Here is a 25301-nt window from a genome sequence, read left to right on the forward strand (position 1 = left end):
CCTACAAGATTTTGTGAGACTGTGGTGGGTGAACCTCGAGCCCTCTTGGGGGGGAAACTTTGTACATTTTAAAGTTAAATGCATCAATTTGGTGCACTTTGAGAACAAAATTTAAGAGGCTAGATCTTTGAAGAACTTTGCACTCTTGTAAACAATTTTGTGCTCTAGTAGTAATTTAAACATAAACGCATTGGTTGTATAGATATTAGTGGTGATGACACAACAAAAAGTCACACACACATTTTGGTAAATGAGATGGAGTTTAATGCAGTTCACAAATGGTCAAACTCAAAATCAGCTAGAGTATATAGTACATTTGAGCCATCAAAGAAATAAAGCATAAGTGATTACCTGTGTTGAACTTGCTTCTCAGATGCTGACTTGAAGAGAGAGATGCTTTGCAGAAGCAACGGTGCAAAACACAACGCTATAGATATTTTATATTATAACGTGTGTAAAAATATTTATTTATATTTGTGTGTAAAAATATTTATTTATATTATTATGTGTGTAAAAATATTTTCAGTTCATTATGAAACTGTGGCAGGGCACTTAATGTTTTGAAAAAATAATTCTCATATTGAGAATTGAGCTAAAGCGATTGAGAAAACCTTTTATGGGAAAAACTGCCCTAACTTAATTGGGAGCAGTTTCGGAACACTTTTGGGTACAGGCATCATTTTGATATCTTCTAAAAGAGGACACTATTAGGGATATATTTTTCCAATGTACAAAGTAATATAAGGAAAAAAGCAAATAAATATTGGAGTGTTTGGCTTAGACATATTTTGTATTACTATATCCAAATACTAGGGCTGTGTATTGATTAAAATTTTTAACTAATCACACCAATTTCTGTGATTAATCAAAATTTTTCATGATACATAAATATATTTACATTATAGTTTGTCTCTAAGGACTGGCAAGAAATTGGTTAGTAATTATTTATCTTAATCATTTAAAAATTTACATGTTAATTATTTTTGTGAATTTCTGCACATATAAATCTTTGATAAAAGTATATGTTAACATGCCATAATATCATTGGACATGCTGTAATTAAACATTGGGCTAAATCTTCTGGCGTTTTGCAGTGGACTTTTTTAATTATAGGATCAAATGGGCAGATTCAGTTCATATCAAGCTTTAATTTTAAAACAAGATAAAAAATGCGGAAGTATAATTTGCTGAACTTTAAAATCTCAAAACATTAGTTCTCTCTTGCTGCCATTCAGTCTCTATTGTGCGGTTTCGCTTTAGACACTGGTTTAGATGGCAGTTTCTGAGTTTGGAATGGCATAACACCCATGGTGGTGGCATAGTTGCTAAAGCACAGGGCTGTTAATCCGAAGGTTGCAGGTTCTAACCCCATGGCCACCACCATTGTGTCTTTGAGCAAGGCACTTAACTCCAGGTTGTTCTGGGGGGATTGTCCCTGTAATAATTGCACTGTAAGTCGCTTTGGATAAAAGCGTCTGGTAAATGTAAATGTGAATGTAAATCTAGGAGCATGGTAGTTCGCCTTTCTGAACGTGACTTGTGAGTGAGTGTTTTTGGACATGGCAACTTGCTGGTATCTCTCCCACACATGGCTTGCCACTTGCTGGTGAGGACTCCATTCTCCATACATTAAATCCACTCCTGTGTTTATTAGGTATGGGACATATCATGCATAATTAATAAGTGCTGTGCTAAGTGTGCAGTCAAGTTGAGTGTGTACCTCCTGGAAATTTACATATGCAATTTTAATCACAGGAAAAAACATTTGTGAAGTTTCAGGAAGTGCAAAAATACAGATTCTGGTTTAATTGTGTTATTAATAATTATTTGTCAGCTATTAATTGCTAAGATGCTATAGCTATCATTTTTTTTACATGGTATACAGTAAAAATGTCCTGCTGGCTGAACATTGCTATTCATCAAGCACTGAGAACATTGTAAACTGTTTTCATCATTATGTTATAACTAGGGCTGTCAATCGATTAACATTTTTAATTGAATTAATTACATGGTGTCCCGATTAAATTGTCACATTTAATCGCATATACAAATATTTTTTATTGTACAATCTATTGTTTACTACCATATTATTGATCAAATGTCAATCATTGGCATACAGTTCACAGCAATCCATTTCACAACTGAATTTGTCACAGTGCGTTGTGTCATAAACATAAACATTTTAGGACACTGTGTCAAGTTATATATAGTTTAATACTTAGAACACATCTTGAGATCCCTTAGTTCGGACTTGCACTCCATCAAGTGTTTTGAAAGCAAGAACGTACCTCATGTCTGTGTTGTGTGTCTGCTGAAGGATTGTTTTGTTCACTGTATAAACTGTGTGTTGCTCATAAAGCTGAAGTTTCAATTACTACCCTCTGGAGTAAACAGGTGGTACTACAAGCTTGCATTTCTCAGGAATCTTCCTTAGTACAGTTCGGGGCATTGTTATTAATTGCGTTAATCTTTTTAACGTGTTATTTTTAATAAAATTAATTGCACTGAATTAACGTGTTAAATTGACAGCTCTAGTTATAACATCTTGTTTTAATTCACAAACAATAATTTCTGTCATTTCTACTCGATTTTTATTTAACTTTTTAGATTTTAAATTGTTAATTAGATTCAAAGTGATAGAAAAAGAGTGAAGAATGTGTCACTGCAGGTTGCCTCTTTGGTCCAACTTTGATTTTGCTTTAAAATGCAAGGCAGTGATTAAGGGTTAGATCCAGTGGAAAGAGATTTTTAAGGTAACAGCTGCATGTTACTACTTTTTAAATTTTAGTGGGTTGCATTTTTGACATAAAATAGCAGTAACAACCATACTACAGTGTGCTTGTGTGTGTGTATGTTTGTGTACATATACTACTCACAGTCATCGTCTGTGTGTGAATTTCAAAATCTATTGCACAGTTACCATGTACCATTTTGTTCCAGCAATCATATCTTTTGCCACCACCATGTTGGGTTCCACTTTGATTATCCGCTCTGTAATTGTAGCACTTCTGTTCTGGCATGGTAAAGCCTTACATAAGCAACATGATAAAGGACCTTGTGGATTCGTTTATGCTGTATGGAGTGTATCAAACCCCACAGTGCATCTGCTTCAGCCCAGCCTGTCTCCGATGGCATGGGTCTGACAGAAATAGCAGCTGATGGAACAAGCACACCGGCCCGATGTGTTCAGGCTGAGTGGGCAGAGGGTGGATTAGAGCTTCCCGTAGCTCGAAACTCTGGGTAGGCGTTGGACTTGATCTCATTTCAATGCTGCCTGGAACATTCCCCATATGTTCTTAATAATTACAAAGACATCCAGGCAGATTACTGGAGCGATGAGACTGTTTTCACTTTGCTTCTCCAGCCTGGTTTTTCCTTCAGGTGATGTTGTTATTTTTTGTGATAAGTTGTTACAAGAGAAGAATTAGGCAGAGAAGCTGGGTGATGTCTCTGTGGCCGGTGTGCTTTGGTTTTGTGTGCTGTGGTTTATCGGTCTTACCGATTAATCTGTGTCGTTAGTGGCTTTTTGGACTCTTGCTTTTTTGGTTATCTGCAAAAATCTATGCTGATAGTTAAATATAGTTTTTAATTTTACATATTATTCCTCTGTGTTCATCTGTGACCTGCACTGACGGATTCTACAAAACGTCTTAGTTACATATGTAACCTTGATTCCCTGAGACGAAGGTAATGAGACATTGCATGCTAACGCACATAGGGAGTTGTCCTTCTGCATGACCTAGTTGAAATCTCTCTACAAAAACTCCAATATTTTAATATTGGCTACGGTGTTTGAGCCGTGTCCTTTTAGGCGTGAAGCTGTCCGCTATAAAAGCAGGTGCACAAACACCATTCCTCAGAATTTTCTGACTGAGGGACAAGGAGTGCATCGCTCACACCTCAGAAGAACTGTGTTCGCAATGTCTCGTTCTCTTCGTCTGAGGGAACCGAGGTTACATACATAACCGAGACATTGCATGCTAACGCATATGGGGAACAGAAACCCATCACGGCGCACTACACAACATAAACTTCCACGGAGGAAACATAATGCTGCAGTCCCATGGGATGGTGACCGACATTAGTATGCCGCAAGTGAGTGACCATCCTTTTGAGCCAGGAGGTGAGCACTCAAATTAACTATAGTCATATAGTATGAATTAACCCCTTCATGAACCCAGTTGGGAAAGTGACTTTCTGGTGAATTACAACGGCTTGATGCAGGTGGTTGTGTAAAATGATGGGGAGCCCATACTTAAGGGGAATAAATATATGCTTGGCAAATGAAATGAGAAATGAGATGCGCTCTAAATAGAGAGGACTTGTGAAGAGAGAGACGGTACAACTAGGTTGTAAAACCTTGCGAATGTGTTTTGAGAAGACCTACTGCAAAACATATGTCTTGTAAAAACACACTGTTCGTCCATGCACATGAGGAGGCTATGCCTCTAATTGAGTGTTCTTTAACACCAATTGGGCTGATCTTACACTGCGTCTCGTAAGCCAGGGCAATCGCATCAGCAATCCAGTGAGAAAGTCTTTGCTTGGAGATGGACATTCCTTTTGTGCATCCTCCATAGCACAGAAAGAGCTGATTAGACAGTCTGAACTGGCAGGTGCACTCATCATATGCATGTAGCACCCATACACAGCATAACAAATGAATGGATTGTTCCTCATCTGAAATAAATGGAGGAAGGAAGAAAGCTTGAAGGTGAACCACCTGCGCTCTGAAGGGCATGGTTAGAACCTTAGGCACATAGCCTTTTCTAGGTTTGACAGTGGCTTTTGAAAGACCTGGGCCAAACTCCAGACATGAATTGTCAACTGATGTAAGTCACCAACCTGTTTGACTGAGGCCAGAGCCATCAGTAGTGCAGCCTTAATGGAGAGCATATCCAAAGGCTTGACGGGGGCCCTGCGAGCGCTTTTAAGACCAAAGTTAGGTCCAAAGTTGGGACTTTATGATTATATCATGCTTGCATATAGTGGTGTTAACTTCAGGCATGATATGCAAATATAGTCAGCACATAAACTTTAAGTGTTGACGGAGTGGGTCCTGCATATAATCATTCTTGAAGAAATATGAGAATTTCATGTATAGGTTAGTTTTCTGGGTCTTTGCCATGTGAAAGACACCAATCAGTGAACACATTCCATTTAAGTTAGTAGAGGCATCTTGTGGACAGCGCTCTGGCCTGTAAAATGGTGTTCATAACTGAATGTGTCAGTTCTGATGCGTTTAGCACGCTCTGTTCAGGGGCTACACATGTAGGTTTCATAGTTTGGGCTAGGAATGCCAGATTGTGCCTTGCGTCTGAGAGAGGAGATCCTTCCTCAGCGGTATTTCCCATGCTGAGCTGTATAACATCTCTATAATTTCCGGAAACCATGGCTGATTGTGCCATTTTGGCGCAATTAACAGAACTGTTTCCATGTCCACTTGGGCTTTTCTAATGACAGAATTAAGGAGGCACACCGGGGGAAGCTCATACTTGGCTTTCGCTGGCCATACATGGGCGTGTCATGGTAACATATACAGTATACACCACTACTGTTGTGTTGTTCGAAAAATTCTGATTGTGGTGATTTACAATATCGGAATGAAAAGCTCTAAAAGCTAGAAAGACAGCCAGTAGCTCTAGGCGGTTGACATGTCACGGCCGGGCAGAAATGTGCCGCTACTGCCTCTTCAGGCTGGATAGTTAAGCATAACCATTTTCTTTCCTGTGATCCATATTGGAGAGGATGTATTCGTTGTGTGGGTGAGCTGAATGGAGTGCGCCAGGATTTTGACTCTTCGTTATGAACTTCAGGGAAGAATGGGACAGATCTATGAGACACGGTCGCTTGATGGCGTCCAGACTGCAGGAACCATTCATCAAGGCTTAGATTGTGTAGGCTCCTCTGGAGGAGACCACTTGATATAGAGCTCTTCGACCGCCCTTGAAAGGACACGAAGCATCTCCTTGTCAGTGAAGCATACACGCTCCTCGCCCTCGCTGGGGGGAGGGGCTGTAGCATCATCCACTGACCACTCGCCAGATGCAATGAGAGACATGACATCGTCATCACCCCCTGCATCAGAACTGCCAAATGAGATGAGGCCGTGCACTTTTGGCGGAGGGCTGGAGCTCATAACACGCATAATGTATCGGCATAGACACGTTGCATGGAGATTGAGGGGCTCGCGGGACATGTGCTGGCACGAGGTCCACCTCAAATTCATCCTGCTCAATCTCACGGCCCCACCTTGCCTCCTCATATGATCCCTCGGCTGGGAGGGCGCGTGAAGCTGAATCAAACAAGGGCAATACGTGAGTGCAGTGTCTTGATACTCATGCCTTCGCACTGAGGGCAGTGGCCCAGACAGAGAATGTAGCTCTCATTCTGATCTGATGGCGGGATATGCCTCTCGCACTAGGAACACTTACGGAAAGACATCTTTAAAAAGACATGAACATGTAAGCTCTTTTAGAATATTTTTATTTATTCACGCAATATACATGCTTTATAAGGATACACAACACCACCCCACGCTGCGGGGAATCAGGATGCTGAAGCGGCCTGTTCAGTAGTAAAACATCAAGCGGCGAGGCAGAGTGATGTTTGCCGGACCACTGCAGGGGAGCAGAGAGTCTTCTCGTTGCCGTGAAGATTCCACCCACTGACTTGTGTAGTCGATGGCAAAGCAGTTGAGGGCTTCTAGACAGAGATGAATCGCATAACCAACTACATATACTACCTTACTCAAGTGTGACTACCTTGCAAGGTGGTCCAAATGATAGAGCGTTGGACTTTGAACCCAGAAGACCAGGGTTAGACCCCAGCAAGTTGTCTTGTATGTCTTGTTTATTTGTTTGCACTTTGGACTATCTGGACCTTATTTAGTATTCTGTTGGAGTAGTTCTGAGGGAATAAGCAATATTCAAAGCCAATGAAAATAGCAGATACAGTGCACACTCCAGTGATCACACATCAGTATGTTTCTATATTACTGTAATGCTTGAAGTTGCTACATGGAAAACATAAACAACCTACAGTCAGGCTAATTAACTATTTTATTTGGTGGAGTAAATAGTTCATTCTGATTATATTTGTATTGCTGTTTCTGCAGTTTTATATAAGCAACAAAACCTTTGAGGCTTTGCATTGTACTTAAGACTATGCCTTAAGTATAGTAAATGTATATATATTAATAAACTTGGATATTCTATTACAAATTGTGGATTTTTGGATTACAAACTACACTCACTAAGCACTTAATTAGGAGCACCTGTTCACCTAAATTTTCATGCGATTATCTAATCAGCCAACTGTGTGGCAGAAGTGCAATGCATAATATCATGCAGATATGGGTCAGGAGCCTCAGTTAATGTTCACATCTACCACCAGGATGGGGAGCATTTTATCTCAGTGATTTCGACTGTGGCATGATTGTTGTTGCCAGACGGGCTTGTTTGAGTATTTCTGTAACTGTTGATCTCCTGGGATTTTCAAACACAAAAGTCTCTAGAGCACTTTATTAGGACCATAGTGAGTGTAGATTCCCTCATGGTTATTGTTGCTATTCCTCTTCCATGCATATACAGTATGGTCATGGAGCTGCTGAAGACTTCATTTTTATCTTTTAATAACATATCTCATCCTCACAGTTTGGCTTTCCACTAAAGATGTAGCATAATACAGAGTACATGGCTGTGATGAAATCTGTTATCGGTTTCCTTATGGCAGAGGAGGTGATTTTAGAGCAAGTGGCAAGATGAAAAGACTCCTGCTAAATGGATGGATCATTTCGTGGATGATCACAAACTAGATGTGTGTTCAGGGCGTGTGTGCATGTGTGAGTATGAGTGTGTGTGGACATGTTATGTCAGAAATGATGAATGGCTCCTTTCTCTGTGCTGAAAATGGTGTGAAACAAATACAGTGGGTTTCAGTGTGATGGAGAGTGAAGCTTCAAAATGAAACCATAAACATGTGAATAATGAAGTTCATAAACTAGGCCGCATTGTTTGAGTTCTTTAAGTTGGATTTCTGTGATGCCAAGATAGATTTACAGTAGCTTTCACTGCTGGCACATTGGTTGTCTGTTGCACTTCTTTTTTTTTTTCACTCAAGCTCATTGTGTCCTCGAGCAAGGCACTTAACTCCAGGTTGCACCAGGGGGATAAAGGCTATGTAAGTCGCTTTGGATAAAAGCGTCTGTCAAATGTATAAATGTTAATGTAAACAATGCTGCAGCGCTATCATTTGTTCTTCAGATGTACGATTATCAAGAGATTATAATGTTTTATACACCTGTTTCTGTATCCGTTTGTTAAACAAGCTTTAATATCATGTAATGTGGGAACAAACTTTATTGATATTACTTTATAAAGTGAATGTTTATCACTTAATTTTTATTTCTCCCTGAGTGTCGACATGTTTGTGTGACATCATGCCCCTGCATCTCGCTGAAATCAGAGTTGAGAATTTCTGCTTCAAGACATCAAGATGCATTTCATTGCACTTTTCCTAGTAGGACGTTGTCAAATCCGACTTTCCAAGTTGAATGGAATGCAGCAACTTTTCAAAACTTGATCCGACACTGAATGCTCCAGCAGCCTAATTTACACTTAGAAAACTTGTGATGTTGCTATAACAATGCAAAAGCACTTACCAATTAGCTTGAAGTGAAATTCAGTCCTCCTTTCCTGTTTAATAAATCAATCAATCACATGGTCATACAGAACATCGCATGTTTTTAAATCCATAAGGATCTCTTTCTCAATGGCGATAGCGGCAGTGATGACATTCGACTCCTCAGCAAGATCTCACACACTTCGTTTTCAAATGACATCACTTAAAGCGTGATTGCGTCACTCAAGGTCAGCTAGAAGGCCTCGACCTGGACCTATCGTAAAGATCACACCCACTAAGAACAAAGAAATAATTCTGATTGGCTGATAAATCTGACAATCTGACTTTAGATGCTCGTTCATTTGCACTGTTGAGGGATTCTGTGGAAGTTCTGAAGGCCCGAGAACTCAGGCGCTGCTTCGGGCATGTGATTTGGTAAACAGTTCACACTTTGCTTGTAAGCATCAATATATGCACTGAAGGCCTAGGCGTAAAATGCATGGGCCGCGGCTGCATTTAACAGTGCTTCTATGACAGTTTTGGCTCAAGTGTCAACTCATATGCTCCTCAAGACTCTCACCCCAGTCCTTCGCATTTTAAGTAAAACACTTGAACAATCTTGAAAATGAAGTTTGTCATGTTTTACAAATGTTAAAATGTATGTATATACATATATATAAATGTATATAGAAAAAGTGTTTTGATGTCATAAGATAGCACTGTGTGAGGAACAGAGCAAAAAAGAAGGTGTTTATGAACTGATAATCTGCCATTTTACTAATGATTTGTGTGAAAGGAAATAAAATTAAATGTTGATTTAGCATCTCTATTGGTTTTAGCAGGAAACTGCCATGATCGTAAAATAGGTCATAAAAAAATAACTTTGGTTTCTATGAGACCAGAAAGGACAAAAAATTTTTATGGTGCGAAACTCTCAAAAATAAATAAATAAATACATTAAAAATATATATTTCTGATGCAACAGCCAAAAATCTCCCTCTGCAATTGTATGACTCTTGCGGCATTGCATTAAAGGTAATGAATTTAACGATGCAACTTCTCAGAAACCGTAAAAGTAGATTAAGCAATTACCAAACCTGAGATAGTTGTTTACTTCGCTGCAACTACCTTCGGCCCTTGAACACACCGCTGCAACCTGCTTATGAATGAAACCCGGCTCATTCATCTCTTGACTTGTCATTCCCTATTGACTTCACTGACCCCTCACATCATCTTTGGCTCGACTCCCAGACCGCTGACACAATGAAGGAAACAACTCATAAAATGACCAAGTAACCAAGGACAGTATTTCCATGTCTCGCTAAACTGGTGTGTTAGAGACAAATCAATAACGCTATTGTGGGCTAATACGAATGTGAAATGGATAGATTGATGGTTCATTCTGTCATATTTTCTTTACTGTTTACTTTGTGTGTTTATATATGTGTGTGTGTGTGTGTATGTGTGTGTGTATGCGCTAGATTAGTTTATGTATTAGGTTTAGAATGGTTTAATAAAGTCTTGTTTGTATTCAAAGAGAAGTGTCTTGTACTCCATGCTCTTAAGTTTAATGTCTTAAACTGTCTGATCCTGTTACTTGCTTATAAAAGTTTTATGATACATTTAGGATATTATTTCATTGGCAACAAGGTGATATTCCATGTAGGATTGATAAAGACGCAAGTTTCAACATATCGGTGGATGAATTCATTGATTGGGTGTTAAATATTAATTCTGATAGATTCCCTAGAGATTAGATCATTATTCCCCCTTTTAACCAATAATGAGCAAAACTTCCTACAAGGTCTTGATATCTTGTCTTTTTAATGGTTAGGCCTACATTTAGGTTGGAGGGCAATGGGTCAGTTGTACTAGAAATCCAGGATTTACCACTTAAAACCCAAACTTAATAGGGTTACGTGTTTCTTCAAACCTCAGTGTTTGGCTAATATCACTCTTTAGGTAAACCTCTGATACTCAATGTATTACATTTTGGATAAATAAAATTGGTAATCATTAAGTACCATTGTACTTCCATAGTCCTGTGGTATCATTTTGTCTTACCAGAGAACATCCGGGGCCTTACAGTCTGAAGTATCTGGTAGTACAGTGTACATTCCAGAGACCTTGGCATTAGTGTATACTATCAGTTTATGATTATCTAATATTCATTAGATTGCATAAGCTGTGTATCAAACGTATAGCAAATAAACTGAGTTATTTGTTTAAATAGAAATTAGGTTTTCACCTTATTAATTAACAGAGAAACAGCAATTTAGTCATACTTTGCCATTGCTATATCCAATTCAACCATTTACATCTTTCCATCCAATGCACTTTATTTACCTATTTGTGTATTTTATCTTTTAGCATAGTAGTACCATTTTGTAGTTTTTGTTAGTTATTCTTGTTGATCTTTTTGAAAATATATATTTTTTATTACAACTGTGTGTTCCTTGTGTTGATGATACAGAAGAGCTCTAAAGTGTTAGGCTTCTCTCAAATCCTTCAGATTATTCAGATGACCAATTCCCTCCAATTTACATATTTTAAATTATTGAATGGTCCATTTGTATCATTTTTATGAAACTCCTTAGCTGGTGCCCCAAGGATGGAGGGAGGGTCGTCTGATATTAATAATCACAAACACACACCTTAAGTGAAGTGTGATCAAAAATCACCCTTTGGTGTCTTGTGTGACTCCCAGTTAATTTCAACTGGTGCCAGGGTGATTCTCACTACAATAGGGCTGAAATTATAAATTGACGTTATCAACAATGTCGGCAATAAAAAATTGTCAACAAAGATTTTAATTGTTGAATAGTCATTTGATTTAATTATAACATAACATGAGATCACATGAATCTCTAATGATGATATGGAAACTCTAATGATGATGAGAGGAGCACAGCAGCTCGTGCCTGACTGAGGAGAGGAAGAAACACATGTCTAGATGCACTCTAAACTTACCAAACAGCTTCAGGTGATGTAGATCACAAAATATAATGGAAATATAATGGAAAAATGCAAAATAAGGAAAACAGACACACTGTCATCGTGTAATAAAGCAGAGCCGATCTGGAATTCCACTTAAACCTGCATGTCAGAGAATCTAAAAAGCAAACAACCTGGCATTATATATTTACTGCATCCTTTATTAAAGTTAAAATAATAAGCAAAAATTGCATTTCTCGGTCAGTGGCACATCTATGAGTCGCTTGAAGAGAGAGAGATTGAAACTACACCCGTCTCTCATGCGTGTTTGCTTTAGCTAGTTTAATAACATGATGGATTGCGACGTATTGAACCATAATATACTGTAGCCTATGTGTCACGTGTGTATCTTATTGTGAAGTAAATCGGTGATACACAGCTCTTTTGTCACAGTTTGTTTTTGTGAGTTAAAGACGGATTGAAGTGAAAATAAAGGTGAGCGAGTGTAGTCTTAGCCCATTATACACTGCAACAAAGTTTTTGATCAGTATTTTTTGGCTTGTTTTCCAATCTAAAACTCCACCAAAGACTTCCACCTGAGCGCCACACCGACCTCGCGTTCCAGCGAGGGGAAGCGGGAGCATTAAGGTGAAGAGACAATGGCAGACAAGAGAGAGAGAGATGCACGAAGCTTGTCCTCGTCTTTGAATGTCTTTATGATTTGATGCTGCTGGCTGAAAAGCAGTGCGTTTTTTTGTTTCTTTATAAATGTCTATGTGTTTGTCAAGCCGGTCCCACCTTCCTCCTTATCTTCATAAGTGTTACAATATTATTTTTAATATTTAAGTTTATAATATTTAAATATTTTTTTAACTATAAATCTTGACCTAGAGAGCTGAGATATTTTTCTAAAAATCTTTATTTGTATTCAGCAGAAGAAAGAAATTCATACATCTGGGATGGCATGAGGGTGAGTAAATTATGAGAGAATTTAAATTTTTGGGAAAACCATTCCTTTAAATTTAACCTGTGATATGAGAAAGCATTTGAAACAAAACAACTATACAATATAGTTTTAATGTATTGGAAAAGCATGGGTCCTCATTGTTGTTATGCTAGTAGTATAATTTTCATAACATTACTTTGTGTATAATATTTCATAATTTCAAAATGTCATAATATTACTTCTATTATTTAATGCATTTATCGGGTGTCTAATCTGCGAACTGTGCTACAGACATTATTGTCTATATTACTCTGAATGGCAGTCTTGACTGTGCCATTAACTTGACCTACATCTGAACCTCTCCTGGCTTTTCAAAAAAACATCAATGCAAATACAATGCATCTCTTTCCACCTGCAGTGTGTGCAAATAAGCAAATCCATCCTCTGTAACCAAATAAAAGCACATCTATGATTTCACGCTGCATGCTGCACCTATATACAACTCAACGGAAGTCTCCAGACACTTTACTAATCAGGCATACAAGGCCAAATACCTCTGTGGAGCAATTTACATACTACCAATCAAAGGTTTGGACACACTTTACACAGTTTTTTAGACAAATATAGACTGTTCCTACATATTAATTTTTTACAAAACTTATATATAGTACTGTGCAAAAGTTTTAGGCACAAAAAATTTTGCTTATTGAGGATTCAAAAATAATGACATAAATAGTTTTCATTTATCACTGTAATGTCATACAAAGTGCAGTAAACATAAAAAGCTAAATCAATATTCGACCACCTTACTTATTGACCACCTTTGCCTTCAAAACAGCACCAGCACCAGATAGGATGTTTTAAGCTTCTTGGAGAATTCGCCACAGTTCTTCTATCTTCTATCTATCTCAACTGCTTCTGTCTCTTTATGTAATCTCAGACTGACACTATATTCATTGGGGGGTTTTGTTGTGGCCATGATATCTGTTGCAGGGCTCCCTGTTCTTCTATTGTAATCTTTTCTATTTCTATTCTGTATATACTGTATATAATTGAAATAGATAAATTGGAATGGATAGTGAAGGAAATGCAGCCAATGTTCAGCATACTGTATATGGAAACTCCTTTGATACCATTCTAAAAACGTCCCAGTTGAATACCTCATGAACTTGTTTGAGAGAATGGGCAGAATTTGCATAGCTGTTGAATGGTTGATGAGATGAGACAGGAGACGTAGGATCTATTTGCAGGCTTTAATAAAATTATGACAGTGAAGCAACAAATGGGAACTCAAAACAACAACTAACAAGAACTGACAAAATATATATATATTTTTTTATTTATACAAATAAAAGCTATTGAGGGAATGGAAAACAGGTGAGAACAATGGGGAACAGATGAAAGTGATGAGGGCAGAGCATACTTGGTTTCCAGGGTAGTCCTAGGAAACACGAGGGAGACAGACGGTGACAGCTGTAATCAACACAAACATTTTAAAAGATAAAATAAAAAGTTTTTATTTGTTTAGAATTTTTCGATAATTACATAATTCTCATACTTCCATTTGTGTTAATTCATAGATTTGATTACTTTATTATTATTTTAAATGTTGAAAACATTATAATAAAGAATAAGTAGGGGTTTCCATACTTCAGTGTATAATTTAAAATTAGATTTTAGATTGTTTGTTGGGCTGGGAAAAAATATAGATTTTCCGATGCATTGCGATCTTCGCCCCAAGATCCCAAGATCAATCTTCCACTCTATGTGGCAACCCTCAATAATGCAAGTAAATCACTTGCATGTTCAACCATATCTTAGACTAAAATGTCTAATATTAGCCACTGGCTAGTAAATGTTCAGATTTTACTCAGCAGTGAATGAGTAGTATAGTGGAGAAGGTATTAGCACCGAGATCATTTCACTGCGTCTTGAGAGTAAAAGTTTGGTTGAACTCATTCTGTGTGTCTGAAGACAAAATCCACTGACCCATTTGTAACTGAATAATGTCTCGAATTTAGTCAGTTGTTGATAAAAAAATAAAAAAGAAACATTTAATTCTAGTCACACATAGATACACTAAAGAATCCATGTACATCCTCTCGTTATTTGTGCTTACTGGCTCATGCTGCTAGCCTTAAAGAGACAGTTCCAATAATGCAAATGTACCACATATCAATGAAAATATTTGTAAATAGTACAAATAATGCAAGTAAGCAATAAAAATGTAACAATATTTTCGAGGCGAGGGCGTGGTTGACCATTCATCTGGGGGAGAGAGGAAGCAGTAAGTGTTTTAACCTGAGATGAATGGCTGGTAATTGCTGTTTTGTAAGTTCGCTGTTAGAAACAGAGGATATAAAAGGTGCCCAGTCCATAGAGTGGGGAGAGAGAAACAGACAACGCAAAGCTATGTGTGCACGTGTGAGACTGGGAGAGAAACCGACAACCACAACTTTGTGTGTTGGCCATTGCCGTAGTGACTTTTCTTTGAAGCGTCTCCATTATGCCTTGTGCAAACATGTTTTCTGTTCATAAGAATAAGGTAGACTGACATATCTGAGTTGGAATCGCCCCTTCATCATTTATTGAACCTTGTGACACTGGTGCCAAAACCTGGGATTTGAGTAAAAAGTATACTCTGTGGAGCGACTCTGGATGGATCTTCGGAGAGAGCAGCAACAGTGTTTCGAGATGCTCCTTTGGGCACAGGAGGAGGACCAGTGTGTGCTGTGTAGCTTAGTATCTCAGGAGAGAGTGGCCGCCACTCCCTGGCAACAGCTCACCCCCAAATTGTGCTCACTAAGATGGGGCCTCAAGACGATCTGGAGGCATACCTTGAGCACTTAGAGCACACCGCCGAAGCTCTGAAGTGGCTGCTGGAACACTGGGCAGTGCACCTTCTGCCGCTGCTGACTGGGGAGCCCAGATTGCAGTGCAACAACTTCCAGTCGCTAATCTCCTGGACTACTCGGTATTGGAAAAGTCCAACTTGCAATGGGTCGGCTGCAGCCCAGAAGAACACTGCCAGCATTTCCGCTCCTTGATGCTGAGTGAGGCCGGCTGCCCATTTGCTTATGACCAGCAGTTCCATAATGCCTGCTGGCGATGGGTTTAGGCTAAGGAGGACAGCGACAGTGATGACGTCATAAATCTTGTGGTGCTGGAGCAGTTTGTCTCCCAGTTGCAGAAGGGGACAGCCGAGTGGGTCCAGTGCCACCGACAAAGCCAACAAAGCAATCCAGCTGCGGAATACCATCTGGGAGTTTATCTGGGGGCCAGCACGACCCACTCCCTTTCTCCCACTAATGTCTCCTCCCCTGTTCTCTCTCCCCCTCCTTCTTTCCATCTTGTTCTGTTTCCCAGAAATGGGGGAACATTCCCCCGAGACCAGCTCCCAAGTCATGGGGGTTCCTTGCTCCACCAAACCCCATCCCTCCCTTCTCTTCATCCCAGGTGAAGGAGTCTGCTGCCACAAGTGTGTGTGGGAGGTTTGGGCCAGTCTGCTGGAGTTTTGGGGACCCGCGTCATGACCAAGAGCATTGCCCAGTAATGGAGGTCAGGGCCTTGATCTAGATCCCCAAAACCTCAAAGATTGCCTCCAACCAAGCAGGGATGTACTAGATACCCATGAGTATTAACAGGGATATTCATGATTATCCTTTAGTGACTGTCACAGTAATGTTCCGGGAACAAAAGCATAATATTTAGGTGGTGGTTAGTCCTCGCCTCAACCAACTGTTAATGCTGGTTAGTCCTCACCTCAACCAACTGTTAATGCTGGGAACTAATTTGCCAGCTTTTCAATCACTATTGAAAGGGTTGTGTGTGGATGGATCCCGTTAGAAAGTGAATTGGTGTGGGCTGTGCAAAGCACTGTCTGGGGAGGTGTGGCCTGGGCCATCTGAGGCTGCTCCATGTTAGGCTGACACTGGGGAAGGGGAGGTGTCATCCTCCCCAGCCCTTAGGGAATTCCCAGTTGGGGAACTACTACTTTTATGTCACGTACACTATGCAAGCTGTACAAATTATTGGGTATTAAATCAATTCGGACCCACAAACGGATGGCTTGGTCGAAAAATTTAATCAGACCTTAAAAAATATGATTTGTACATTTGTGCACGAAGATGCTTGTAATTGGGATAAGTGGCTCGAACCCCTGTTATTTGCATAACGAGAGATCCCGCAAGCCTCCACTGGATTTTCCCCATTCAAATTGTTATATGGCGTATGCCCCGTGGCGTGTTAGATGTCATGAAAGAAAATTGGGAGTAATAGAAGAACCCCACAGCGATTGGGCCAGCCCGGTGGTTCTGGAAACTAAGAGCGATGGCTCGGTCCAGTTCTGTGTGGATTATAGGAAAGTTAATGTGGTAAGGGTTTTCACCTGAGATGAATTGATGGTAATTGCTGTTTCCATGTTCACAGTGAGAGATGGGGGAAAATAAAAGGTTCCCAGTCCCTAGTTTGGGGAGAGAGAATCAGACACTAATTATGTATATCAGACACTGTAATATGTATATACATTTTATACTATTTGTTTTTACTTATCCTCCTGTACAGCACTTTGTGATTTTATCTGTGAAAAGCGCTTTATAAATAAACTTTACTTACTTACACTGCCAAGCTGTGTGTGCATGCATGAGACTAGGAGAGAAACCGAAGCGTCGTGTGTTGGCCATTGCCATAGTGACTTTCCTTTGAAGCTTCTCTGTTATATCTTGTGCTAGTGTGTATTCTGTTCATAAGAATAAAGAGTGAAATACCTAAGTTGGAATCCCCATCTCCCACTTCCTCATTCACCGAACCTTGTGACAAATATATATATATATTGACCAAATGTTTTTTTTGGATTGTACCAAGAAGGGTTGCCTAGAAGTTTCCTTTATAATTAAGAGCATTAGCTAATTCATTTTATATATAAGCAAAATGGACATTGTAACAGAAATGTACCCAAATAAATGGATATCGAATCGAGAGCTTGTGAATCGGAACATTGAAATGTGGTTGTGAGAGAACCGTTACAAAGACATGTTGTAAACTGCACTTTTATATAAAGTATATAAGATAGCTGGCTCTGGGATGCAGGGGACTTTCATAGCACCAGTGCATAAGCATCTCCATTTCAAAGGGATAGTGCAGGTCATAATATGTGAGAAGAATTTTATGTTGGACTGTCTCAAAGTTATTGTCTAAATCTCTATCACATTTTCCTATGCTTCTACCTAGAGCTTCTAAATCTAAATTGTTATAGATTTCCACAGACTCAGACACAGTGATACGTACAGCTCTTAGTAAGTGTAATTCTAACACAACTGTCCACAACTGTGTCCTTTCACTCTACCATTTTACCTTACTGACCTCCCTCTTACCTGGGCCATCTGTCCACTGAAATGATGCACCTGTGGTGTGGAATATCCTACACTCCATTCATCATACGTTCTTTACTGTACTGTATGTATAAGACTCCAGAGACTGAGACTTCATCACTGTCATCTTTTATTCATGTGAACTGCTTATTGTGTAAAGCGTCGATCATCCTGGTCATGCATGAATGCTTTTTAACCCTAAATACGCAAATGAAAGGTAAGAGAGTAAAATATTTTCTTTATCTTGATGAATTGTCTTATTAGGGAAACCTCCTTAAATGTTTATTTTGTTGCTGTTCTTGGCAAATGACTGCTAAGAGTAATGTGTTTTGTGCATGCACCAAACAATAGACAAGAGGAATCGATTTGCTGACTCTTAAACTGCAAACTAAATGTTAGTTTGGCAGTTAATAGTGATTAATAATGTTTTTATCATGGAGTTCTCAGTATAGTTTGTTCTGACCTGTTTAACCAAAGCACTGTCTACACACACTAGGTATTGATTTCAAAGATATTGTTTCAGTAAATTACAAATGATTGCCGGTTCAGGTTACTCTAAAATAAAGGAGTACATGCATTCTTACAAATGGAAAAGTTGTGTCACCTGGTATTTAAATTTCAGATAGCTAGAACCTTGTATTCATGTCTATTCCAGGCAAGCTTAAATTTAAGAAAAACACAGCTGCTAAAGGACTAAATATACAGTAGACACTTTATCTCTTCAGAAATCTGTCTAATTTTATATATAAATTGCTTGCAACAGAAAAAACAAACAAAACAACAAAGAGATTCAAAAAAATCCCTTTTGATCCCATTGAAAACAGATTACAGATTATTCATATTTTTTTTTATTCATTGAGTTAGTCAGTGATCTGATCCTTTTACTTTACACATTCAGTTCTCAGAAGAGATATTTTGATTATTTGTATTTATAATTTTTTTTTAGATTTAATTTTGGATTATTAGTTATATGACTGTCTTTCTGTAGTTGATAACAAATGACACATCAACTATATCAGCCAGTTATATTCTTCTTTATAAAATTACAGAAATAGTTTTAAAATAGTACTGGGCTATGTCATTGTATAACACTTAATAATTCACTGTGATTTTGAAAAAGACTGAAACTTTTTAATGATGCCCTACGCATAAATCCTCATAATGTGCAAACTAAACTGAAATACGTTTTTAAACAACAATAGCAAAGTCCTGGGGGCACAAACTCTCTCATTCTCAAGAGGGTGAATAAGAGTGTTCGATGAATGACTGCTGCTGCATGCAGCTGCATGTTTTTAGTGATAAATTCTTTCAATTAAAAAGAAAGTGCTGCACTGAGATTGTATTTGTTTGTTCCTGTGCTGTTTTGAGTGTAATATAATCTGGCAGGATCAGGTGAATGTGTCATACTTTCTCTCCCTCTCTCTATGTCTTTCTCTTTCCATGTTTCTTAGTCTGTTCTTCATTTGATAATCTTTATGGTATGATGAAAAATTTGTAAACAGCCATAACTAATTAATTGCTCATTAGCTAATTAATCACAGATGTGGCTCACTTTGCATGGTTCCATATGGACCAGATGGAGTCTGACCCAAGTGTTCTGGATTATTAACGAATGGATCTCATAACGGTACGTTCCTATAGCGACTTTTTGCCCACGCCACCAAAATGTCCTCTTTGGTCCATTAACTGCATCACCGAAACATCACCCTTTGTCCGTATTTTAAATGTCATTCTGATGCTGTATTCAATTCATTTTTGAGGATTTCAATACTTTACCGAAAGCTACATTTTAAAATGATATGAATTTGCTCATTGTTTTGGTTGCTATGGGACACAATGTGAGTTTTCAAAATGTCAAAGCTACTTACACAGCTATTTGCACTCCAAAAGTCCGGTAAATAAAGAGAAAGTTAAGACAAACGGCACCCAATAGTGTTGCTGCAGTGGTGTGGGGTGCAACAATGGTGTAGTTGTGTATTTTGTGTGTGGACAACCCAAGTTTGATTCCGCCTTTTATCCCACTTTTTCCTTGTTTCCTTTCTCCACTCTTAATATTTAATTTCATATTAATTATAATAATAAATAAAAATTACTATAAAGGTTGATTTACTCGCAGTGATTTGTCACAGTGTAGGTCAGGAGTTGAGAGAAATTTTTGATCCGGGTAAAATTAACCATGGTCTTACAATAGTAATATTGTTGTAACCATGTTTTTTGGGCAGAAGCCATTGTTTTAATGCAATTAACTATGGTGTTACTACAGTAATAGTGTGTTAAAATAGAAACCATGTTTAATATTGTTGTTATGTTTTTACTACAAATCATCATGGTGATATTATGGTTGCTGTAGACATTCAAAATTGCTGACTCAACAAGTGTTATGACAGCTTATACATCAGTGATGTCAAATGCCATTGGCTCTCATGTGTCTTGTGACTAATTATGACGTTCTAATGTTTGGATGTGAATTTTATAATGAGATGTGACTGCCTTCACGAAGAGGAAGAATAAAAACATTCAGTGATTAAAACCTTCAGTTTAACTCTGGAGCTATCGTGTTGTATTTAGAAGTTGTTGTATTTCAAGTTTAGGGTTAGGTGTTCAATAATATCTATATTATAGTGTAATGTAAATTCAATTATTTTGCCTGTTGTTTACCTGCCTGTTACATGTTTTTTATTGTTATTAAGTGATTAGGTTTAGAAATTGCATTGGGTTAGGGGATCTTAAATATTGATATGATATGGTACATTCAAGTCATGTCAGAATGAACGTATTTATGAGTTCAATGCACATGAATGTCTCCACAATGTCGTACTTATGAGTGGGAAACTTGGGATTTTCTTAGAGCCCCAACTTTCCGAGTTGGGAGAATGTAGACTTAAGAATCATGGCAGAAGAAAATTGTTTTGGTAATAATGTACTTGAGGATTTTGACTGTGCAGTTTATTTTTTGTGCACTTTTTTATAAAAACTTGCCAGAAAATAAGACTAATTTAGCTGCTTTATGCAGCGACAAGCGTTTGCAACAAAACTACATTTCCCATTATTGTATGTGGCAGCACTAGAATGATAAAATGGATAGATAAAGCAATAATTACACACCAAATGCATGTCTTTGATCTTCATTTAGTTTAATTGGCCCTAAAAAAGCTTTTGCTAGTAAGTGAAAAAGAGAGAACAAAGTATGGAATTGCCAAATGGGTATGTTCTTTCCAACTTGAATCACTTGAACGCACATACAGTAACATCGTATTTACGATATAAGTCAGAATATGTCAGAATTTCCCGACTTGAATGCATGCATAGTATAATGTTACTAAACTAGTATATTTATACATGTAATGAAACAAGTTGCAATTAAATGCGCTATAAATCTGAAGATTGTGGAGCCTGTGACAGAATAATCTGAACTGAGGTGAGAAAGGCTTGACAAGGACGTTTTCATGATGCAAGCAAAAAGTTGCTACAGCGTTGTATTTATCAAGAGACTTTTAATGTAGATTGTTCTAATGTACTAAAAGGTGCACACAAGGAGGTCTATAATACCTGGAGAGATTTATCTATTAGCATTCCCATTAATCCTAATGACATTTGCTCTGCTGATGCTATTGATATTTGGGAGCACTGGTTGTGTGTGTGTGTGTGTGTGTGTGTGTGTGTGTGTGTGTGTGTGTGTGTGTGTGTGTACTTAGCTAATGTTTGAGGACAATTTTGTACCCAAAAATGAGCCAAATCGGTCAAATCCTCTCTTCGGGGACATTTTGGAATATCTTAATTTGGAGAAACTATCCATACATAAATTAAATAGTGATTATATGCATATATAAAATAGAAGTCTATGTACAGTATGTCCCCAATTAGATAGCTGAGTAAATATGTGTGTGTGTGTGTGTGTACTTGGAGAGCGTGGGAACAATTTTGCAGCTAGGTGCTTTAAGACTTAACTGTCCCCAAAGTCCTTCGAGCAGTAAAAAAAAAAAAAAGATTAACTAACACATATTTTGTAATAATATCTCCTTGAGTCACATAAACATTATTATTTGTATACACTGCCATGGTAAACTACACCACTTATCTCTTTTTACAAGAAGCTGGTGATGCAGAATTTGCTGAATTATTGTTTTGTTAATTCAAACGTGAAGATTCTATATACTTTAGGATATGTATATCATAATAATGATACTGCAGATAGAGATAGACTGCCTCAGAGGTAAAAGCCTTGTGTGGTGCTTTAGATAAGAATGTACCTGCTCAAAACCAGCTCCATTTGTAATACAGTAAGAAAATAATGTAAATCAAAGGGCCTCTGTAATGGTTAGCCCTACAGTAATTTCTGTGAAATTAGCATTTGTTCTTCTGTTGCAGTGTAATCAGATATTAATGTTGCTCTCTAATCTTGCATAAGTCTGATGATCTGCCCAAAAGCATTGCAAGTCTTAAGTACTTTCCTTATCACAATATTAACAGTGCATTAATATCTCCAGACCCTCATAGAGCTCTTCCTCGAAGTTTCTCAGAAGGGGAGGCAAGTGGAGAATGGTGGCTCTTTTGAACATCTCAAGGCTGTGAGGCCTGGATTTGTGACAGTAGAGGCAGGCTGATTATGTAACTGTAAGGGGAAGGATTCTCCCAGTGGTGAAATGCAAATGTCATCTCTAATCTTTGTGCCATTGTATCTTACCGTTATGAAAAAGAGGCTTGAAGCAGAGCTATTTTAGTCTTATGTTCTGCATTATATTGGAAAGAAGAAGCAGTATATACTAACATTTAGATGTTCAGAGTCTTCATACCATACCCAACAAACTAAGTATAGATTCTCTGAAGTTTGTGCTGAAGATCCAAGTGCAATTTGTACTTCTGTCTGACCACCTTATTGTTCTCCTCTTCCCCTGCAGAGCATCAACATTGTGAAGACAAGTAATGAAGAACCTCCTCCCCCATCAAAGCCAGCAATGTATCAACTGGATATCGTGCTGAAGAAGGGCAATAATTTGGCCATCAGGGACAGAGGAGGTAGGAACCAGAATTCTAGATATTTCTTTAGCACGTGAACTTCTCTGTGTTCTTGAATTTTCCACATATCTGAGATTCTGTCTGGTTGCAGCTGCTATTTTTGGGACTAGAGCTGCCACATATGGCCTTACAATGTTTGCCATTCCTATGTATACAAGTGGCCTGTCTCATCCCTTTATTATGTCTCTAGTTTCAATAACCGTTTCAGGTGAGCTAAAGTTTTCTTCTCTTGTTCCACATGAGTCCCACACTATCTTCTGCCATCTATGGGTGGTTTGAATCAACCCCTAGTTTGTAATGCTTAAATGATATGTCTTTTTCTGAAGAAAAAAAAAAAAAAATATGCACAGTTTGATGGTTCTTTGTTTAAAAAACAGCCCAGGCTTTTAAAGATCTCCTGCTTTGGTCACCTTGACTCATGTGTTTCTCAGCCATGAGAAGATGACTTTTACATCCCTGCCCATTTCTCCTGACTGAGCTGCTCTGGTGTCATGTGTGAGGTAGAGCATTATTGTGTTGTTGAATGACAGGATCCAGCAGTAATGGGCTCATTAGGGGCTGATCGATGGTGCAGCAGACCTGTCCACAACTTTTCTGTCTCTCTCTCTCTCTTTTTGACTCAAACACGCTCAAATAATGAGCAGAGACATCAGCAGCTCACCTGCCCCCGAGACACAAGCTTCTTTTCTGTGTGAGTCATGCAGTCAGTCATACACTCCCTTGAGAGGCAACCTGGGTAATCCTTGAAAATCTAACATTTCACTCCTCTTGCTAATAGAATACACGGAGGTTAGTGTTGTTTTTTTATCCGATGAATTGTTTTTTGCTGCGTTTGAAATTTGAATAGCTAAAATTACTTTTTTGCATAGTTTGATTTCCCGAAACAATTGTTCCTCACTACACACTTGATTCCTTTTCAGCGCCGGGCTCTGCACTGACTTCTGCATAAATTTCCATTAGCATGTATGTAATTAACTTCAATGCAAGACACAAGAATGAAATTAGCATGTTTATTTAGCAACAAAACAGCAGTCTTCACAAGTCAGTGACCACTGCTTTCCAATCCTAGTAGGCTTGTGCTGACTTATCAAACAGGATGTGCTTTATTTGCCAAATATATTTATTGCAATTTTCATGTCACTTAAAATGCATGACAAGAAATGCAAACAAAAAAACAACAATATAAAGCTCAATGGCACATTGGCACAAAAGGAAGGCACTGTCCTACTTACATAAGAGTGTATTATGTCAAAAAAGGATTACACTTTATAGCCATAGCAACTGAAGTCTTACAGTACTGTGCAAGTACTGTGCAATGTTGCAAAAATGTTGTATAGTGAGGATGTCTTCAAAACTAATGCTACAAAAAGGCTAAATCCATATTCGGTGTGACAACCTTTGCCTTCAAAACAGCCATAATTCTCCTAAGTACACCTGGACACAGTTTTTCTTGGTTGTTGGCAGATATGATGTTCCAAGCTTCTCTGAGAATCTTCCACATTTCTTCTGTCTCAATTGCTTCTGACTCTATGTAATCTCAGACTGACACGATGTACAGTGGGGGGCTTTGTGGGGACAATGACTTCTATTGAAGGGCTCCTGTTCTTCTATTCTAATATCTTCTATTTGCAAAAGTAATGTTTGGGAGTCTAACATTTATATTTCCTATTGATACACTAAAGCTGAAGATATAAATAACCATTTTAAGACAAATGCTTTTTTGAAACATCTTATGTGCCTAAAACTTTGTACAGTACAGTATAACAATGCTTTTAGGACTGAGCAGCTACTTATCAAGTGTCCTCAGTTCCCAAATGATTGCTAATTTATTAAAAGGAAAGGTCCCCTGTTCAAACTTTTTTTTGGAATGTGTTGCGGGCATAATTAAAATGAGAGTGTACTGTATATTTACAGAAAAAAGTTAAAACATGTATTGTCTTTGTACTGTTTTCAATTGTTTCTTACACTAATAACACAAACAATCAGTTTATTTATTAAAATCAGACAACGCAACAAAACTGCCTTTACATGAGACTGGAAATCATCAAATGATTCTCTGCTTTGATGTAAAAAAGTAAACATACATGCACGTACATAAAACTTGTATACATTTGATAAGCTGGAAAGAATGGCGGTAAAGGGGTTCTCTTACGAGAGGTTCTCTCGTATTGCGTAAGCTAGCTTACGCTACGGGAAAGATTCATCTTTTCTGAGATATTGAAGCCAAAAAATTATCCTTAATTTTTGTATCCATTGTCAACGCAGTGCGGCAGCTGCAGACCTTGAGCGGGCTAGCTAGCGAGCTCATAGGTTGCTCTGTGGCAACTGCTGCAGCCTATAGACGAGCTTGGGCGAACTCGCATCCAATGAGAGGCGTCCGGCGCTCACTGCATCAAAGCCCGCCAAAATGGGCG

The 25301-nt window shown here is 38.3% G+C and overlaps 1 protein-coding gene across 5 annotated transcripts in view; it reads left to right on the plus strand.

Annotated features, from left to right (window-relative positions):
* Nucleotides 1–25301, plus strand: part of mctp1a (multiple C2 domains, transmembrane 1a) — a 229609-nt gene that overhangs the window by 67171 nt on the left and 137137 nt on the right. For 4 of the 5 annotated variants that reach the window (XM_052106496.1, XM_052106499.1, XM_052106498.1 and 1 more), the window contains one exon: nt 22770–22887. In XM_052106496.1, the coding sequence (XP_051962456.1) occupies nt 22770–22887 (118 nt within the window). Of the gene's footprint in view, nt 1–12491; nt 12527–22769; nt 22888–25301 lie in introns of all 5 variants that reach the window. The other variant, XM_052106500.1, reaches the window with a different exon arrangement.

This window comes from Xyrauchen texanus, chromosome 3 (assembly GCF_025860055.1).
Source record: "Xyrauchen texanus isolate HMW12.3.18 chromosome 3, RBS_HiC_50CHRs, whole genome shotgun sequence".
Classification (NCBI taxonomy): domain Eukaryota; kingdom Metazoa; phylum Chordata; class Actinopteri; order Cypriniformes; family Catostomidae; genus Xyrauchen; species Xyrauchen texanus.